Below are 20,601 nucleotides of genomic sequence, written 5' to 3'. Positions count from 1 at the left end.
ACTCAAAGTACAACAATCATCTGTTAAATATCAAAAGTATTTGGTAAAGGAACCTTTAGACATTTTTTAATTAAACATGTTATGCATCATGTTGCTCCAATAATATAAAGTAAAAAGAAATAGAAATATTTTGAACATTATATTTTGTGACCCTTGATCTTAAAGGCATGAAGACTTTTGTTCCTCCTGTAAGACTGAGCATTCGGATGGGAACATCACAGTTTGTCGTAAGAGCCAACAATATTCATAATACACAAGTTTAGAGCAGGACCACAGATTAATACACAGGTTATGGAAATTACATGCAGGAAAGTATAAAAAAAGTATAGTTATAGTAAGTTCATGTGTTTCTGGATGTGTGTTAGTAACAGAGAGGATGAAGAACTCTTTAATATGTGAGAAGTTTAAAAACAACTCACTTCATCATCTCTGTTTTCAGACACTAGATGAATGTGGGAAAGAAGTTGAGTTTGCAATCCCAGTTTACATCTGGACTGTTTCTCTTCTATTGGTGTGATTTTACACCTCACAAACTGAATAGAAATATGATGAATTCAGTAGAGATGCTGTTAGAATGAGAGCTGAGACACTCCTCATCCATATTACCACCCATTTGCTGTTGGGTTTTATAGTGTTTTCTTTCAGTTGTCTCATGTTTCTTCTCTCTGATAAACTCTGATGTGTAACGATGAGAAAGAGGGAAAAGCATCTCTGTCAGTTTCTGTGCACATGCTTCATTCTGTCTAAACACACTGGATTGGTCAGTCAAACTTCTGAGCTGTTACTCAGTAAAGGTTCACTGGACTCTACAGCTGATTCTACAGGTTTTGGACAATCCAAAATTATAAGTGGACTCGGATCTCCTACTCCTGGATTAAACAGCGGAACGACTGATCCAGTGAATCTGATCCTCATGGTCAGCAGATGTTTCCTCTCTTTGACACTGTAAAATGACAGCTGATCGTCATCATAATCTAACAGAACTCCCAGTTGTTCAGGTCTCGGCGTCAGTGAGAATTTAACTGGTGGATCAGAGTTGGTGTAAAAGCCTTTAGGACCGTTTGAACACAAGAACCAGTAACCGCTTGATGGAGTAAAACCAGATCTGTCTTTTACACGAAAATGTCCATGTTTCGCCACACCAATTAACCAGTAGTTTTTAGGAGGAGTATCTTCTCGTGCCAAATCAACCTCCCAATAGTGATGGCCAGATGTAAATCTTTGAGCTCCAAATGCACATAACTCATATGGAAATCCCTCTCCAGTGTGATTATATCCTGGAGCATTTCTCACTATTTTACGGTCCTCAGTGATCTTCAGACCTGGATGTGAACGCCCAGGATCAATAGTGATCTGAACTGTGAAGAAAATAATGCAACAATTATTATTACACTTCAACGTGTGTGAGATGATATTTACAAATATATGCATATATGACTAAAGAGGATGAAATATATATAACTGAGATGATGTCATCATACCTGCATGTTTCCTCAGTTCTTCTATATTTGTGTCTCCCACAACTAAAATGAAAAATAATTTGAGACTTTAGAGAATTTGAGACTCCTGTATCTGTATCATCAATATATAACAGCAATTATTAGTTTTTATCAACTTTTATGAATTGTTTATTCCCCATAGTGAAGTTGTATTTGATTATGTTCACACTGTTTCTGCAACACTTTGTAAAATATACAGCAGAATCCAAAAGTCAGAAGACAATCTGGGATACAACAATTCTACACTTGTAAATACAATTTTTAATCACAATACATGTTTGTGTGTGTGTGAGTGTGTGTGTGTGTGTGTGTGAGAGAGTGCGTGAGACTGTTTAAGTGAGTGTGTGTGTGTGAGTTTGTGTGTGAGTGTGTGTGTGTGTGTGTGTGTGTGTGTGTGTGTGTGTGTGTGTGTGTGAATATTTCAGTCCTAAACTCAGTGTTTTGTGAGTCACCAAACCTGTAAAATTAATGTTTTCTTCTGCTACAACATGAATGTTAATGTTTAGTTAATGATTAGTGCGTCACTTCAGCGGTTTCAGTTCTTGTAATATATATCAAAGAAAACAACTTCAAGTACCTTCTTTTGTCAGTTTCTCTGTAGATTCATCGTCACAAACTAAAATGAGAGAAAATTTGATTGGAGGGATTAATTATCATTCAGCTTCCACAAATACTCCAGACACTATAAACCTCAATAACTCTTTGAACTCTTTCAGGCAGAATCTCTTTAAGATATTAACTTGTAATGCTGTCAGTTACGCTTCTTAGGCTCAGGGTCAAAGGTCATTCTAGCCTCATAAAAACACCACACTGCTCTTCGTGTTCATCCGTTCATCCAGGAATTACTTTAGTTGTGTCAGTCTTTCAAGACATTCAGATCAGATTGGTTTGAAATGATGATGTTCTTAATTATCAATTATATCTTCAAATAAGAAATGAAAAGTGCTGTATCAGTGTTTGCTGAGGTTATGAATTCTACAGTCATAAACTGAATGATTTCCATCACATCTGCCTCGTGATTTGGTGTTTCTCTGAATGCACTGTGGCTTCTGTGTGTAACCCCCTCATTTACCTTATACAATCAAAATGTTTTAGAAATGGTATGATTGTATTTATAGATTGTAAAAAAGTAAACATTTCAACTATAAACTCTGAAGCAAAATGAGAGATTTTAGATCAGGAGAGCTTTTTCCTGTTCCTGGAGATCTTCCTGCAGAGTTCAGTTCCAGCCTCCTCCAACACACCATCTGTGATTATCAAGTGTTCATGAAGTTTATTTGATCAGGGGTAGAGATGGACTTTGCAGGAAAGCAGATCTCCAGGAACAGGATTGGGCAGTAATGTTATTTTATTTGTTTACCGTTATTCGTCTTTAATCAGTCTGAGATTGGAGCAAAGCGGGAGAGAAAAGAGGAAAGGATGGAACAAACAACAAGCGTTACAAATACTGTACAGTGTATGCATATATAACTGAGATATCATCATAACATACCTGTATCTTTCTTCAGTTCTTCTGTAATTTTGTCTCCCACAACTAAATTAAAAAACAAATAGTTCAAGGTTTTAGAAAAAGAAAACTACAGCTGTAACTGTGGACATATACAGTTATTACTATTAGCTGGAAATGTGTTCTGGTATAAGATTTCTGCTGCAAAATACACATGAGCATTTGTTTGAAGTTTAGTGAATAGCTTCAGATATTATTGCTGATATCAGATATTTCTTCAGATACCTTCTTTTGTCAGACGCTCCATAGTTTCATCGTCACAAGCTAAAATAAGAGAAAATTTCATTTTGAAGATTTAATTATTAAAGGTGCTGTATGTAGCTTTTTTACCAAAACGAATCCTTTTTTTATTGCCTGTGTGTGAAGGGGTTGTAATCTCACATTAAAATTATCCACTTTGCGGGTTTTGCTATTACCTCTGAAAGCAAGAATTCTTATTTTTATGTGAAGGTCCCGGGTCGGATTTACCGCCAGTGACGTGACCGAGACCTGCATGCGCGCTCCCGAGCCTCTCGACTCGTCTAGCCTACTGACTTTGCACTCAACAGCGACGACACTGCAACTTATGACATGGACTTATGACTTATGCAACTTATGACATGTCTGATAACACCAAGAAACGACCTGCGCCCAGCAAAACACCGACTCCAACACAAACTCCACATATTGATAAAAAACAAAACAAAAAGTTTTTTCTGCTGAAGCTCATATTAAAGGCCAGACGTGAATCGGATGAACTTCGGGTAAAAAACACGGATCAACATCGGCAGGGCATTTGAATCATGGAGAAACCTTATCTACAAACCTAGAATGTACATTTCCTGAAGAAAATGTGAAGTAGTGCTTGCAGTGGCAAAATTCGGCACGGTTGATAGCAGGCCCGGGGTGGGTAATCGGGAGAATCGGGAGAATTCCCGGTGGGCCGCTTCACTTTTGGGCCGGTCGAGGATTTTTTTTTATTTTTATTTTTTTACATTTGTCACGTTAGTTACATTAGGCTACACACGTTCCGCATTCTGACACCGCAGCGCGCAGCCTCTGCATGGGTTGTACCATGAGAGGGAGTTCTCCCCTCCCCTTCCATGGAGTTGGTTGGGTCCATAGCCCATCTTTTCCAAAACGTTTTCTCAGGTAGGCTACCGTGGCACCGCCGGCGCCTACCGATAGCTGGGCCGGCCCTATGGCGGAAAATCAATGACAAAATTAACGGAGCGCACAACTGATGCTTGGCGCGCGCAGTAAATGACATTCGCGAGAGGATAACAGCTCTACAAGCGAGGAAACGGGAACTCGCGAGCTCATTCAAACCCTGCGCGCGTGCATGACATCTCCTCTGCACGCAATACAAGCCTTCGCACGCGCATGATCATTCCCCACGCTCTTGATCTCCTGCTTTTGCTCGCTCGAACACTTTTACTTTTGGCAGTCGATGGGCGGGACTTACTGTTTTAATAACCTCAAATGTCATTAGGTATCACGTTTTTTTTAATTAAAAAAGCATTATTTTTGAATACAAATAAATCTGTAAACATTAGTTCAATATGCCTCTTTGTGGAAGAGTGGGATACATTTCAAATGCTTTCTTTCTTTCTTTCTTTCTTTCTGCTTTTGTTAATTTATCAACCTATCCTTGTGGAACATTTTTTGTTAACTTCTCAGCTTAAGTGAATTATTATTTAACCTTTACATTATTTGTTGAACCATGTTATTAATAAAAACTACACAATGGTAAGAGCTGAACTGTTGCTTCATTTATCCAATTTGGAAAAAGTGCTAATTTGGAATTCCACCATGGAAAAAGAGGGCCAGTCTTGGGCCTGAAACTCCCGGGCTGAAAAGTGGCCCCACTCCGGCCCTGGTTGATAGGGTTCCATACTTATCATGGTACGAGCATGGAGCATTAGTTCAACGTCAAGCTAATAAAAGTAGCCTATTATTGTAACGTTGCAGTGGGAGTTTACCTGAGTTTCCAGCATGTTGTGGGATGCTTTGTGTGTTGCGTCTCAGTCTGGCCGGTACCCACAGTGCTCGCTCATAAATTCGAGCACGCGTAAGAGCACGCGCTTGTAAACTTATTGGTTGCAATCTGAAACATCACCGCTAGAGGCCGCTGAAAACTACATACAGCTCCTTTAATTGTTTCCACAAATATTCCAGAATTTGTAAACCATAATAAATTTTGCTGTTAAGTGGATTCACATGTGTTTTAGATCTTAAAATGAAATATGTGTAGTTTAATTACCTTCTTTAACTGTTTTCTTCCCTGAAAGAAAGATCAAAAATAAATAAAAAATCAACACATAAGCATAAAATACCCGCATAAAAAGCTTTTAAAGATGAAATAATTGTAATCTTTTAACCAGATTGTACCTTCTAGTTTATGTCTGTATTTGTACAGGATCTGCCCAGTCAAACCCAGAAGAGCACAGATGAGAAGGGTGAAGAAAAGAGCCTTCCATGGATCTGAGGAATCTGGTGGATCTGAGGAATTTGGTGGATCTGAGGAAGACAAACCAGATCAATCTTAATATCTTCAAAATATATAAATCTATAGAGTACTTTTTTCTTTTTTTTTTACTTTGTAAACATAAAAATGTCATTCATAATCCATTTTTCTTCTGAAACAGGATTGAGAACTAAATGTAGGATGGGATTTTATTTTTAATTGGATGGTTGAAAAATGTAAAATTTAATTTGACTAACCAAACTTACACCCGAAACTTTTCGGAACTCAAAACCGCATTGTCTGTGAACACAGCCTTTGTTCTGATATCTACAAATATGTTTGTTCTAAGATGTTCTCTGACCTGAAGAGATGATGGCTTGTATGACAATCCTACTTTCTCTAAACTCTCCAGTCTTGAGAGACATTGAGCATGAGACCAGTTGAGCGTCCGAGTGAGAGACGGCCGTCCAGCTGTGGACAGAGAACATCTCATCTGCTCCACGACTGCGAGACACTCCTCCAGGACGGAGAGCCGTTCGCTCATCTGACATCCAGGTGACGTCCGGCTCTGGATACCAGCCGCTGGACTTACAGCTGATGTTCACACATCCATCATCCAGAGGCTGTGGAAACAGGACAGGAGCAGATCCTAAAACTGGAAGAGAAGAGACAGACGTTCTAGTCAAGTCAAGTCAAGTATATTTGTATAGCGCTTTTCACAATACATATTGTATCAAAGCAGCTTCACAGTATTAAATTAAAATAATACAACAAGGTTTGTTTCTAGTGGAATTTATTGATTGATAAAATTAAATTAAATATCCCCAACTGAGCAAGCCAAAGGCAACAGTGGCAAGGAACCGAAAAACTCCATCAAGTGACCTAATGGAGAAAAAAAACACCTTGGGAGAACCCAGGCTCAGTCGGGGGCCAGTTCTCCTCTGGCATTTATGAACTAGAGGCCGGACTGTAGTTTGAACTGTAAGATTAACAATATTATATGAATGCCTGGCCGAAAAGATGCGTCTTTAATCTAGTTTTAAACTGGGAGAGCGAGTCCGAGCAACGAACAGTATCAGGAAGACTATTCCAGAGTTTCGGAGCCAAATGTGAAAATGCTCTCCCTCCTTTGGTGCACCTAGATATCCTAGGTATGACCAAAAGCCTCGAATTTATTGATCTGAAAGAGCGCGATGGATTATAGGGCGATAGAAGATCGGTTAAATAGACTGGAGCTAAGCCGTTTAGGGCTTTATAAGTCAGTAGCAATACCTTGTAATTAATACGGAACTTTATAGGTAACCAATGTAGTGATGATAAAATTGGTGTTATATGATCATATTTTCTTGATCTAGTAAGAACTCTAGCGGCGGTATTTTGGACTAACTGTAGCTTGTTTATTGAGGATGCAGGACAACCAGCTAATAAAGCATTACAGTAATCTAGTCTCGAGGTCATGAATGCATGAACTAACTTTTCTGCATCAGAAACTGATAGCATGTTACGTAGCTTAGCAATGTTTCTAAGGTGGAAAAAGGCTGTTTTTGTAACATATGAAATATGATTTTCAAAAGACAGGTTGCAGTCTAGTATAACACCCAGGTCTTTTACTGTAGAGGATAAAGTAACAGGACATCCTACTATGTTAAAGTTGTATTGTGAGAGGTTTTGTGGGCGGTTTTTTGAACCGATGATTAGTACCTCTGTCTTGTCTGGATTTAATAAAAGAAAATTACGCGTCATCCAATCTTTTATATCTTTAACACACTCTGTCAATTTGGATAATTTAGTGTTTTAATCCGGCCGTGATGAAATATATATTTGAGTGTCATCAGCATAACAATGGAAACTAATTCCATGTTTCCTTATAATATTTCCAAGTGGCAGCATATATATTGAGAATAGCAGAGGGCCTAACACAGATCCCTGCAGCACTCCATAGTTTACTGGAGTAATGATCGATTTTTCTCCATTTAAATAGACAAAATGGTAGCGGTCAGATAAGTATGATCTGAACCAGCTTAATGCTTATCCTTGAACACCAGTATAATTTTGTAGTCGATCTAAGAGTATTGTGTGATCTATAGTGTCGAACGCAGCACTTAGATCAAGTAAAACTAGTATTGAGATACAGCCTTGGTCAGATGCTAAAAGTAAATCATTTGTAATTTTAACGAGCGCAGTTTCAGTGCTATGATGCGGTCTGAATCCAGACTGAAACTTTTCATAGATGTCATTTTCTTGCAAGAAAGAGCCCAGTTGAGCGGACACAACTTTTTCTAATATTTTAGACATAAATGGAAGATTTGAAATGGGTCTATAATTTGCTAGATTATTATGATCTAATTGTGGTTTCTTAATGAGTGGTTTTATAACTGCCAATTTAAATGTTCTTGGAACATGACCTAAAGATAAAGATGAGTTAATAATATTGAGGAGAGGCTCTTCCACTATAGGTAACACTTCTTTCAGTAGTTTAGTTGGTATAGGGTCTAATAAACATGTTGTTGTTTTAGATGAAGTGATAAGTTTATTTAACTCTTTTTGTTCTATAGTTGTAAAGCACTGTAATTGTTCTTGCGGGGTGATAATTGAGCCTGAATTATAAGGCGCGATTGAAGATTGAACGTTTACAATTGTGGTTATGATGCTTTCTATTTTCTCAGTGAAGAGAAAACACGTTCTACAAACACTGTGCAAGTATATTTTTAATTTCTTTGGGTAAATGCAATCTCTATTGGATTAATGGAGGCTGCTTCCCAGCAAACAAATGTTTGTTCTAAGAACGTTTTCCAAACATTCTGTGTTGGTTATGGTAACTTTAAAATATCTAGTTCCCTTTCAAGGAAAATCGCACTGCGTCAGAACAACACTTCCGACGGGACTAGTTTAGCATGGAGAGGTGGGGTAAAGTAATAATGACCAGAGCTTCTCTGTGATTTTAGTCCCGTCCGAATGTGCATCTCAGTAATCATCACAGACAAATTCAGTAAAGATTACGGCGACTTTTACCTTCAGTAAAAAGGTCCGGAAAAAGTACCTCAGGTAATACTAATCCCATGCGAATAGACCCGCTGTAAACATGTACGTAAATATTTCGGCATTTCTTGTTTAAAAGTAGTTTTCCGCAGTTTTTCAAATATGGAGACGCTTGAAAAACCATTCAGTTGCATTCTAGACGCTGGGACAAAACGCAAGTGTTTTCCACATGCCATTCAGATCAGAAAGAAGATTACAGATGTCCTGTGGTAAAATTACATTACTCTATCTACCCTTGTAAAGTTAATCCCATCCAAATAGGGCTTAAGCCAATCCTGATTGTTTTTGCATCGTGACGTAATGTGTGACGGCATATACAGAAGCTACAAAGAGACGCCGACACACAACAGAGTTAGCTTTCTGCTCTTCAGAAAGCACTCTCTGTCTTTGTCTATCTTATTTGGTGTTTTCTGTCAAACAAGCCTGTATATTATCAGCAAACATGGCAAAATCATTTAAAAGATGTGTGCACCCCTGTCCAAGATTCATAACAGATGGGGACACACATCAGATGTGTATACACTGCTTGGGAGTGCAGCACGCTCAGGCAGCTCTGGAGGGAGCCTGTACATATTGTGAAAGGATTCCGCACGAGGAGGGAGAACATCAGAGCTGGCAAAGGAAGATTGAGAAAGTGCCTCAGCAGTCTCAGGGTCCTCTGTCAGCTCCATCTGGGAACCCCATGATCTGAGACGCCGCGCCCGGACCCGAACCACCAGGGAACGCAAGCCCCTGCGCATCGTCACTGAAAATGGGCAAACGTGAGGGCAGCACTCAGATCAGCAACCTTTCACAATCTGCACAGGCTCCCTCGAGATCTGTCTGAGTGTGCTGCACTCCCAAGCAGTGTACACACATCTGATGTGATAATTGGTCATATCCAATTTTAGATCTAAAGCACTTGAATCGGTCTCCGAGGAGATTCAGGTTAAAGATGCTTACTATTCCCATCATCGTGAGTCAGATCAAATCTGAGGATTGGTTTGTCACGATAGATCTAAAGGACCCATACCCATACCACATATCCATCCATCTCACAGGAGGTTCCTGAGGTTCGCTTTCGGGGGCAAAGAGTTCCAATATCGCGTTCTTCCGTTCGGCCTAGATCTCTCCCCTTGCACATTCACCAAGTGCATGGATGCAGCTCTAGCCTCGCAGAGGCTTCAGGGCATCCGGGTGCTGAATTATATCGACGACTGGCTTATTCTGGACCAGTCGCAGGAGCTGGCAGTTCGGCATCGAGATGTCGTCCTTGCCCACATTCAGAGCTTGGGGTTGAGGCTCAACACAAAGAAAAGTGTGGAGTCGTGAAGGGGTCAGTCTACTTTTAGTAGCACCATTGTGGCCAGGAAGAAGGCTCAGTATTCAACCCTCGGCCAGAGCTGTGGAAACTGTGGGTCTGGCCCCTGTGGGCACAGTAGCTAGAAGCTGGCCTGTCAGCAGGAGTAGTCGAGACCATACTCAGCTCTAGAGCTCCCTCCTCGAGGAAATTGTATGGCCTAAAATGGAATGTGTTGGTGTAGAGATCGTGAGGTGGAGCCAGTTAACCCCCTGGGGTCGGCGGTATCGCCGGCGATACCAGCTCACTTTTGTTCTTATTGACTCAAATAACTCTGTCGATTTTTGTCATACAGGCAAGTGTTATACATAATTTAAAACTGTTAAATGTCTTCTTTTATTTGTGTACACTCATAATAAAAACAAAATGTTGTCTTTTTTATAAAATAAAGAAAATAAACATGATGCACGTTCTGCCATCTCTCTCAATAAGAATCTCATTCTGAAACGCGTCAGAAAATGACCTTTAACTCAGCGAATGTTTGTCACGCAGACTTGAAACACATGTCTATACAACGCTTGGAGTCTCTATTTTTAAAGTATGTAAATTATATAAAAAACAAATATTCTCTGTTTAAGTAATCCGTAAGAAAGCAGCGGCATGTACAGTTTCTCAAACGCGTCCTAATTAACTATAATGTGACCACACCCATGCGCGCACGAGCGATTGACATGCAAACGATCCACGCGGCAGACCTATAAACGCCCTCATCACCTAAAAACAAAGAATCAGAGACTTTGATGACTTACTCCTCTCTGCTTTTCATTGAGTTTGGAAGACTGTGTTTGTGCTGTGCTGTGCTGTTTTCCTTGGATTTACCTCAGAAGAACGCGATTTGAAGATGAGAAGATTTTTAAGGTATGACATGTTAAAATGTTTGAAATGTAGTGATGTGTGTCGTTCGCGAACGATCCGTTCATTGCGTGCGTCACTAAATGCGTGCGGATACCCATCAACAGATACTCGCGGTGATGCGGTCTATGGCCCTTTGCAGTTTGCAGTTTGCCTTCACCGTTGGCCATAAGGGCTCACTCAACCAGAGGCATGGCGTCCTCTAGAGCCCTCCTCTCAGGGGCCTCTATCCAGGAAGTGTGTGATGCGGCTGGATGGGCCACCCCTCATACATTTACAAGATTCTATAGTCTGGACCTTCCTTCGATGCCGGGTGCACGAGTGCACGAGTGCTTTTGTCCTAAGTTGTGCCTGTGACAGCCTCACACTGTGACAGGCGGGGTTTGTTGTGGCATAGTGGGTATTTGTTCCCCAAAGTGTCGTTACCGACGCAGTGTGAGTTCCCTCGAAAGGGAACATCTCGGGTTATGACTGCAAGCCTTGTTCCCTGAGAAGGGAATGAGAAACTGCGTCCCTTTGCCATGCCTCCCCTGCCTGGGAGCAACTTGCTTCATCACAGAAGCTAACTCTGTTGTGTGCCGGCATCCCCTTGTAGTAGTAGTAGTAGTAGTAGTAGCTTTATGTAGCTTGTAGCTTCTGTGTATGTCGTCACACACTACATCATGACGCAACACCAATCACGATTGGCTTAGTTTCATTCATGCTTCAGAGGCGCTACACTGAGGGGCGTTCCCTAAAATGTGTCGTTATTCCCTTCTAAGGGAACAGTCGTAACCCGAGACGTTTTCCTTATATTAGAGGATTTTTTGTTTTTACAGTCAGCATTATATTCCATTATATTCCCATTATATTCTTTATTAACAACAACATTCTTCACAGCAAAATCTTTAGTTGATCTCTTGACCCTTGACTTTTGTTGATTTCTCTTTCAGAAAATTGCATTACTGTTTTCAGAGTACATTACTGCATTGATAAAAAAAAGAGATTAATGAAAAAACATATCAACATGACTACTTTAAAGGTCCCGTATCATGCCCCTTTTCACAAGATGTAAAATGAGTCTCTGATGTCCCCAGAGTGTGTATGTGAAGTTTCAGCTCAAAATACCCAACAGATCATTTTTTACAGCATGTTTAAATTGTCATTTTTTGGGGCACAGAAAAACGCGCTGTTTTAGTGTGTGCCCTTTAAATGCAAATAAGCTGCTGCTGGACGACCCAGGGGGCGGAGCTTCATGAGCTCGTGCTCAGTCTCTCAGGACAATTTCATCTCACGGAATGATGATGATATCAGAAACTCTCAGTAACGGTGTTCATTTCGAGTCGGACAATAATGCCTACAGAGTCAGAGTGCTGTATAGAGATGAAACAGGTATAGTTTAGTAGTTTAATTACGGTTATTATAACGTATTTGTCATCTGCTTGTATGTATGAGTAAACACAGTAAGTTATAAGAAGTGCGCAAGTACATAAACGAATTTCGGTAGAGTTGAGGGAGCATTCCTGTGGGCGGAGGTTAGTCAAAAAACGGTTCTACTGACGTCATTAAAGAAGGAAGTAGAGGGATGTAGTCCAAACGGGCCGTTCGATGTAGGCGACTTCTGTTAAATAAAATATCTCGCTTGGTATTGAACTTTGAGCTTTATAATTTTACAGATATTATTTATGCTCTAACAGCAACATTACACACTAACTAAAGTTTGAAACATGGGATCACGAAGAACGGGACCTTTAATGATAGTCAAATTACTGCATTATAGTGGTTTAAACAACTGCTTTTTCTGTACTTTCATGATAGGCTTAAATTTAACAACTATGAAGTTGGAGCATTAATTTAAAAACAAAAAAACAGAACCAGCTATAGTGATATCACTGTAGTGCATTAACACTGAAAAGATGAAGATATCTGTGTGAGACCAGAAAATGTTCAATCACAAGTTCAGTATGGAGTACCACAAGGCTCAGTACTTGGACCGCTGCTGTTCACCCTGTACATGTTACCCTTGTGAGATATCATTAGGAAGCATGGAATTAGTTTTCACTGTTTTACTGATGATACTCCATATTTCTTCACGCCCCGATGAAACTTACCAATTAAAAAAAATAAAAAATTGGAATGCATAGCTGATATAAAAAATTGGATGACTATAAATGAATAATTTTCTACTACTTAATTCTGAAAAAAAAAAAACAGAGTTTCTAATTATTGGACCAAAAACCTCTGCACGTAATAACCTAAAATACTGTCTAACACTTGATGAATGTTCTGTCAAGTCTTCGTCGTCGGTTAGGAACCTGGGTTTGCACTTTGATACCAATCTTTCATTTGAAAGCCACGTTTCTAGCATCTGTAAAACCACATTCTTCCATCATAAAAATATATCTAAACTACGACATTTGCTCTCAATCACAAATGTGGAACAGTTAGTTCTAGATTATTGTAATGCTATTATGGGTGGTTGCCCTGCACGCTTAATAAACAAACTCCAGCTGGTCCAAAACACAGAAGCTCTTACTAGAACGAGGAAGTATGACCATATTAGCCAGGTTTTGTCAACACTGAATTGGCTCCCTATTAAACATCATATCAATTTTTAAATATAGCTGATTACTTACAAAGCACTAAATGTTTTAGCTTCCCAGTACTTGAGCAAGCTCTTACGCAACGCTAATATTAGTCTGTATGTCTCGTCCTTATCCCAAGGTTACCATAGTCTGGTTGATGACATAATTTTTTGCAGAACTGCATTATAGATTAAATTAAGTAATTTTATAATTGAAGATCTTTACAACGGAATTAAATCAACACTGAACTGACTTCAGTTGAACAGCAGAAATGCATAATTTTCCTGTAATCCCTGTAAAATTTCTTTGAAACAATCGGTTAATGAAATACAGGGGGTTTTGCTGTGTAGCCATTAGTGAAGCTTGATGGTTAATGGACGTTCGAAGAATGATGTTCAAAGAATGATTTCTACTAATGACAATCTGTGGTGATTTCAAAAAAAGTTAGGAACAATTACTATGGGACAGTCTACAAAACTTTCCCACGTTCCAAGGATGTTCTTTTAAAACAGCAATCACAGCCTTATTCATTTGAAGTTAGTTTTCATTCTAAATGTTTAAAGGATGTTAAAAAAATGTTGTTCTAAGAACGTTTTCTCCCAACATTATCAGGATATTTATAAAACCTTCAACAAACAATGTATAAATAACGTTTTTGTGCTAACCTTACATTAGCATTATTAGACCAGATAAAGTTCAACAAATATTCTATTAATGTTACTAGAAAAATATTGAAAGAATATTCATTTTGAGAGAACATTGCCAGAACATTAGCGGAAGTTATGAGAACATTCCCTGATTGTTGACAATTTATTTGGAAAATTATGGCAGCATTATTGTCACATTGTCTGGTTTGTGTTTCCCTGGGTAACCACTAGAGGTCGAAGCAGACCCTATGGATTTCATCCCTGCCTGGATGACTACGATTTTGGATTTACCCTAATAAAATATCACCGCATTATTGGATCTTCCCTTGTCTCTTTGAGTGTGGATCGTGACAGAAGGACTCCGTCATTACAAGGATCCAGCGGTATGTTTCTCAATGTCTTTTCCCCAGCCACCGAGCGGGAGAGAAGACAGTTTTTTGAGGGGACCCGGTTGGCCAAGTTTCACGGGACCCGTGGAGGCCGCAGTGGAGGAGGTGGTCGAGAGGAATCCCGACACCATTTTCCACTCTGGAGGGGTCGTCTCCGCCGTGGCCACCCGAAGGGTCGTCTCCGCCCTGGCCGCCTGATGGAAAGTCTCCGCTCTGGCCGCCCGATGGAAAGTCTCCGCCCTGGCTGCCTGATGGACTGTCTGCTCCGCCCTGGCCGCCTGATGAACTGTCTGCTCCGCTCTGGCCGCCCGATGGATCGTCTGCTTCGCCCTGGCCACCCGATGGACTATCTGCTTCGCCCTGGCCGCCGGCTAAACCGTCACCCCCTGTTTCCGTTCCCTTCCATGGACCTGGCCCCCCATCCCTCCCCCTGATCCGCCACCATTCCACCTCCCTCCTGGACTCTTGTGTTAGTTGTTTTTTGTACGTCTTGGAGCGTCTGGTAGCCGCTCCGTAGAGGGGGGGTTATGTCACATTGTCTGGTTTGTGTTTCCCTGGGTAACCACTAGAGGTCCTCTTCCCCCACAGTGTCTTTCACTCATACTACATTTCCCATCATCCTGTTCTGTCACTCATTGATCATTGCACACAGCTGTTTCCCGTCACCTTGTTAGTTTCTGTCTATTTATACCCTGTCTGTTTCAGTGTTTGTTACGGAGTCCTTGTTGAATGTCACGCCACTTCTGAAGTCTGTTTGCTTGCCTGTTCTCGTTTTGTTTCTTGTGTTTGTCACGATAGGGATGATTGCAAAAAGGTGCGAGGACTCAAGTGCAGAGATATGATGGTTTATTTATAAACGGAAAAACAAATACAAAACAAAACCCACGAGGGGGAAAAACATAACTGGAAAATACAAAACCAAAAACAGAACCAGAACTTACTAGGGATTTACAGGGAACAGGAAACATCAGACAACGAACCGACACAGACTGCAAACAAGAGGGGACTTATAAAGGGAACTAATCATAAGGGAACAGGTGGAAGAACTCAAACAATAATCAGACAACAAGGGGGAGGGATCAGATAATGACATGAGCACATGGCCCAAAATAACAAAACACCCATGTGCAACACAAGACAGGACAGGCATGTGACACTACCCCCTCCCTACGGAGCGGCTACCAGATGCTCCATCAGACCAAGGCGGGACGGGAGGGACAGACCAGGGCGGGACAGACCAGAGCGGAACGGGAGGGACAGACCAGAGCGGAACGGGAGGGACAGACCAGAGCGGAACGGGAGGGACAGACCAGGGCGGGACGGGAGGGACAGACCAGGGCGGAGACTTTCCCTCGGGCGCCCAGGGCGGAGACTTTCCCTCGGGCGGCCAGGACGGAGACTTCCCCTCGGGCGGCCAGGGCGGAGACGACCCATCGGGCTGCCAGGGCGGAGACTTTCCCTCGGGCGGCCAGGACGGAGACTTCCCCTCGGGCGGCCAGGGCGGAGACGACCCATCGGGCTGCCAGGGCGGAGACTTTCCCTCGGGCGGCCAGGGCGGAGACTTCCCCTCGGGCGGCCAGGGCGGAGACTTCCCCTCGGGCGGCCAGGGCGGAGACTTCCCCTCGGGCGGCCAGGGCGGAGACGACCCCTCGGGCGGCCAGGGCGGAGACGACCCCTCGGGCGGCCATGGCACAGGAACAGACACCACCGGCTCAGGAATTGGAACAGACACTACCGGCTCAGGAACTGGAACAGACACCACCGGCTCAGGAACAGACGCCGGCTCGGCGGCGGCCATCTTGTCCGAAGACACAGGCTCGGCAGATGTGACGTGAACAGTCTCTATGGCGGCCATCTTGTCCGAAGACACAGGCCTGGCAGACGTGACGTGAACAGTCTCTGTGGCGGCCATCTTGTCCGAAGACACAGGCTCGGCAGACGTGATGTGAACAGTCTCTGGACTGGCAGACGTGACGTGAACAGTCTCTGGCTGGGCAGACGTGACGTGAACAGTCTCTGGCTGGGCAGACGTGACGTGAACAGTCTCTGGCTGGGCAGACGTGACGGATCGCTGGGGTGGTGCAGGCACTGCGAGCAGCTCGGGCGGGGCCAGTAGAGCAAGACGCCTGGGCGGTGCGGGCAGAGCAAGACGCCTGGGCAGTGCGGGCAGAGCAAGACACCTGGGCAGCGCGGGCAGAGCAAGACGCCTGGGCGGCGCGGGCAGAGCAAGACGCCTGGGCTGTGCGTCAGGGATGGCAGTCACCTCCGGGATGGTCTCCGTGTTAGGAGCCACCGGACTCGGGATCACCGGACTCGGGACCACCGGACTCGGGACCACCGGAACAGGGACCACCGGAACAGTTACGGAGGGAGCCTTTCTCCTCCTCCTATGTCTTGGAGCCACCGGACTCGGAGCCACCGGACTCGGGACCACCGGAACAGGGACCACCGCAACAGGGACCACCGGAACAGGGACCACCGGAACAGTTACGGAGGGAGCCTTTCTCCTCCTCCTGCGTCTTGGAGCCACCGGACTCTGGACCACCGGAACTGGGACCACCGGAACTCAGGACCACCGGAACTGGGACCACCGGAACTGGGACTACTGGGACCACTGGATTCGGGACCACCGGAACTGGGACCACCGGAACTGTCACGGAGGAGGTCTTCCTTCTCCTCCTCCGTCTCGGGACCACCGGAGTCGGGTCCTCTGTCGCCCCTTCCTCCACCTCAGGATAGGTGGCAGATGGGCTGGAGCATTTCTTCCTCCTCCCTCTCCCCGAAGGGGTCATCGGAGGACTGGGGACTTGGGAGTTTGTGAGGTAAATGGGAGGTGGGCCAAGGGGCGGAAGACCACCCTCCCATCCGCGATGGTAAACATACCCCACAAACTGCCAGAATGACAATATCCCCAGCATTCCCATCTCCCAGGCAGGCACAGGCATATTAAGGCTGGTGTTAAAAATGTCCTTGAGCTCTGCGTCGCTGATGTTGAGCCCCTCCGCTACAACCACAAACTGGTGAGCAAACTCCTTTACGCTGGCATTGCCTTGTTGAAGCGAAAGGAGTTTGCTACACTGATCCACTTGTTGAGCGGAGGGGCAGGGAGATGGGAAAAGGAAGATGCCCATTTCTTCTGCTGAGTCCTCAGATGGTCGGTTCGTTCTGTCACGGTAGGGATGATTGCAAAAAAGTGCGAGGACTCAAGAGCAGAGATATGATGGTTTATTTATAAATGGAAAAACAAATACAAAACAAAACCCACGAGGGGGAAAAACATAACTGGAAAATACAAAACCAAAAACAGAACCAGAACTTACTAGGGATTTACAGGGAACAGGAAACATCAGACAACGAACCGACACAGACTGCAAACAAGAGGGGACTTATAAAGGGAACTAGTCATAAGGGAACAGGTGGAAGAACTCAAACAATAATCAGATAACAAGGGGGAGGGATCAGATGTCATGTGCACATGACATGAGCACATGGCCCAAAATAACAAAACACCCATGTGCAACACAAGACAGGACAGGCATGTGACAGTGTTGGATTGTTTATATGGATTTTGAACCCTGCCTGGATGACTACGATTTTGGATTTACCCTGATAAAATATCACTGCATTATTGGATCTTCCCTTGTCTCTTTGAGTGTGGATCGTGACAATTATGCTGCAAAAAACTGATTTTGATATTCCATTTGTTTCAGAATTATAGTAGTTGAAATCTGGAGAAAAGCCTACTCATGCAACACAATAGGTGAACTATTCCTTTAATGAGCTCTAGATCCATAAAAACAATACTTTAATTATAGTTTTTGACTCACCAGTGACTTTGAGAAACACCTCTCCACTGTCATATTCACTTTCTCCAGTGACATAACAGTGAAATGAATCTTCATCCTGAATCCTGAGTTTCTCCAGGCGTAGAGAGACGTCTCCATCCTTCAGTCCACCAGACAGATCTGAGCGCGAAGTCAGTGAGCTTCTGTTCCTGAACGATTCCTCCTGGATGTCCTGGATCTTCCCATGCTGATAGAGGAGAACAGGTTTGCTGAACTCTTGACGGTACCAGCGGATCTCCAGAGCTTCAGCGTTCTCAGGAGGAGAGATCCAGCAGGGCAGAGTGACTGTGGACCCGACATGAGCAACTGTCTGATCACGAGGAACAACAACAGTGAACGACTCTGAGAGACACAGAGAGACACACCCAATGTAATACATGCATTATATACTGTATTTATGTGCTATATTTACTAGTCACAGTGATTCTAAATCTGTAGCCTATGTTTTTTGTGACAAAAATAAAATAAATAAGACTTGGTCAGATTAGCGAATCGATATTTCAGGGAAATTTCACATGAAAAAAGTCCATAGCGATGTATGAAGCACAGCTCACACAGAAGTCACTTTCAAATTAAGCAGCTTTCTGTTTGTCATTGCGGTGAATTCAAGGAAACACTTGAATATGAGTGAAAAATAGTTGATAAAAAGTAAGTTGAAAGAATGTGTCACGGTTTTGGTCTGGTTTTGTTCTTGTTATGTTTGCTTCCTTGTCTGTCATGTGATCCCTTGTAGTCATGTGATCCTGCCATGTGTCTTGTCATGAGTTTATTGTCTGATTGTTTGATCATTGTTCACAGGTGTCCCTTGTCTAGTCATTAGTCTTGTGTGTATTTAAGCCCTCATGTTTGCCGTGTGTCGGGGTCTTGTATTGCTGATGTAACCACTTAGTAAGTTCATGTTCCTGAGTTTGTGTTCGCCATGCCTTGCCATGTTTTTTGTTTCTATGTCTGATTCTGATTTTCATTAAACTGCATATGGGTTCTACATACGCTTGCTTCAGTGGACTAAGTTACATAATACAAGACCAACCATGAACCCAGCAGCTGCACTCCTAAATCTACGGCAGGGGAATCGTCCCCTGGAAGCGTATATTAAGGATTTTATATGTTTCACGGATCAGGTATCTTGGGATGAGACTTATTTAAAATGGTGCTTTCAAAATGGATTGGATGATGAACTCGCTGAGTTAATGCCTTCATTTGATCACCATTCTACACTATGCCAGCAAATAGACTTTATTTTGTTTTTAACTGGTTCTAATTACACAGTGGGTGAGGTGGAGAACGTGAGGTTTTATGAAGAACCCCACAACTCCATAATATTCACCAAGCCTCAGTCTCTCCACGCCATGCCTGAGTCTCTCCACGCCATGCCTGAGTCTCTCCACGCCATGTCTTCGGACAAAATGGCTGCCGCTACATCTGAGCCTTCAATGACAGCCACACTCACCATTTTTGCCACAGCCATTTGGTGTGTGTGGTCGGCCTATACTGCGCCTGACCATGCCTCGTCAGCTCAGCCAGCGCCTGACCACGCCTCGTCTGCTCAGCCAGCGCCTGACCACGCCTCGTCAGCTCAGCCAGCGCCTGACCACGCCTCGTCTGCTCAGCCAGCGCCTGACCACGCCTCGTCTGCCCAGCCAGCGCCTGACCACGCCTCGTCTGCTCAGGCAGCGCCTGACCCCGCCTCGTCTGTCCAGCCAGCGCCTGACCACGCCTCGTCTGCTCAGGCAGCGCCTGACCACGCCTTGTCTGCTCAGCCAGCGCCTGACCACGCCTCGTCTGCCCAGCCAGCCCCTGACCACGCCTCGTCTGCCCAGGCAGTGCCTGATCTCACCACGTCTGAGCCAGTCCTATACCCCCTGGCTCTCCCCAAGAAAATTTTGGGAGGGGGTAATAGGGTCATTGATGGGACCATGGAGGCTGCAACGCCATGGTCTCCCACACAGCCGGATCCGCCCTGGCCTCCAGCACAGCCGGATCCGCCCTGGCTTCCTGCACTGCCGGATCCGGCCTGGCTTCCTGCACTGCCGGATCCACCCTGGCTTCCTGCACTGCCGGATCCGCCCTGGCTTCCTGCACTACCAGATCCACCCTGGCTTCCTGCACTGCCGGATCCGCCCACGCTTCGTCATGGCCCTGGTCCGCCCAAGCTTCGTCACGGCCCTGGTCCGCCCAAGCTTCGTCACGGCCCTGGTCCGCCCAAGCTTCGTCACGGCCCTGGTCCGCCCAAGCTTCGTCACGGCCCTGGTCCGCCCAAGCTTCGTCACGGCCCTGGTCCGCCCAAGCTTCGTCACGGCCCTGGTCCGCCCAAGCTTCGTCACGGCCCTGGTCCGCCCACGCCTTGCCACGGCCCAGGTCCGCAAGGCTCAGGTCCGCCCACGCCTTGTCACGGCCCAGGTCCGCCCACGCCATGCCACGACCCAGGCCCGTCCACGCCATGCCACGTCCCATGTCCTGTCCCCCTGCACGGA

At 44.1% G+C, this 20,601-nt stretch overlaps 1 protein-coding gene across 1 annotated transcript; it reads right to left on the bottom strand.

Moving 5' to 3' along the window:
• Positions 1-765: 765 nt before the first annotated feature.
• Positions 766-19,580, bottom strand: LOC311078930 (butyrophilin subfamily 1 member A1-like; the record flags this gene model as incomplete). The annotated part of the gene is made up of 10 exons (XM_084107981.1): positions 766-1,358; positions 1,482-1,523; positions 2,077-2,115; positions 2,992-3,033; positions 3,232-3,270; positions 5,249-5,269; positions 5,377-5,469; positions 5,814-6,107; positions 18,110-18,469; positions 19,481-19,580. The coding sequence occupies 10 exons, from the start codon at positions 19,578-19,580 to the stop codon at positions 766-768; spliced, it is 1,623 nt and encodes a 540-aa protein (XP_083964107.1).
• Between the last annotated feature and the right edge of the window lie 1,021 nt (positions 19,581-20,601).

This window comes from Abramis brama, assembly GCF_963993115.1.
Source record: "Abramis brama genome assembly, chromosome: 3".
NCBI classification, from domain to species: Eukaryota; Metazoa; Chordata; class Actinopteri; order Cypriniformes; family Leuciscidae; genus Abramis; species Abramis brama.
This window is presented reverse-complemented; position numbering and strand designations above follow the sequence as displayed.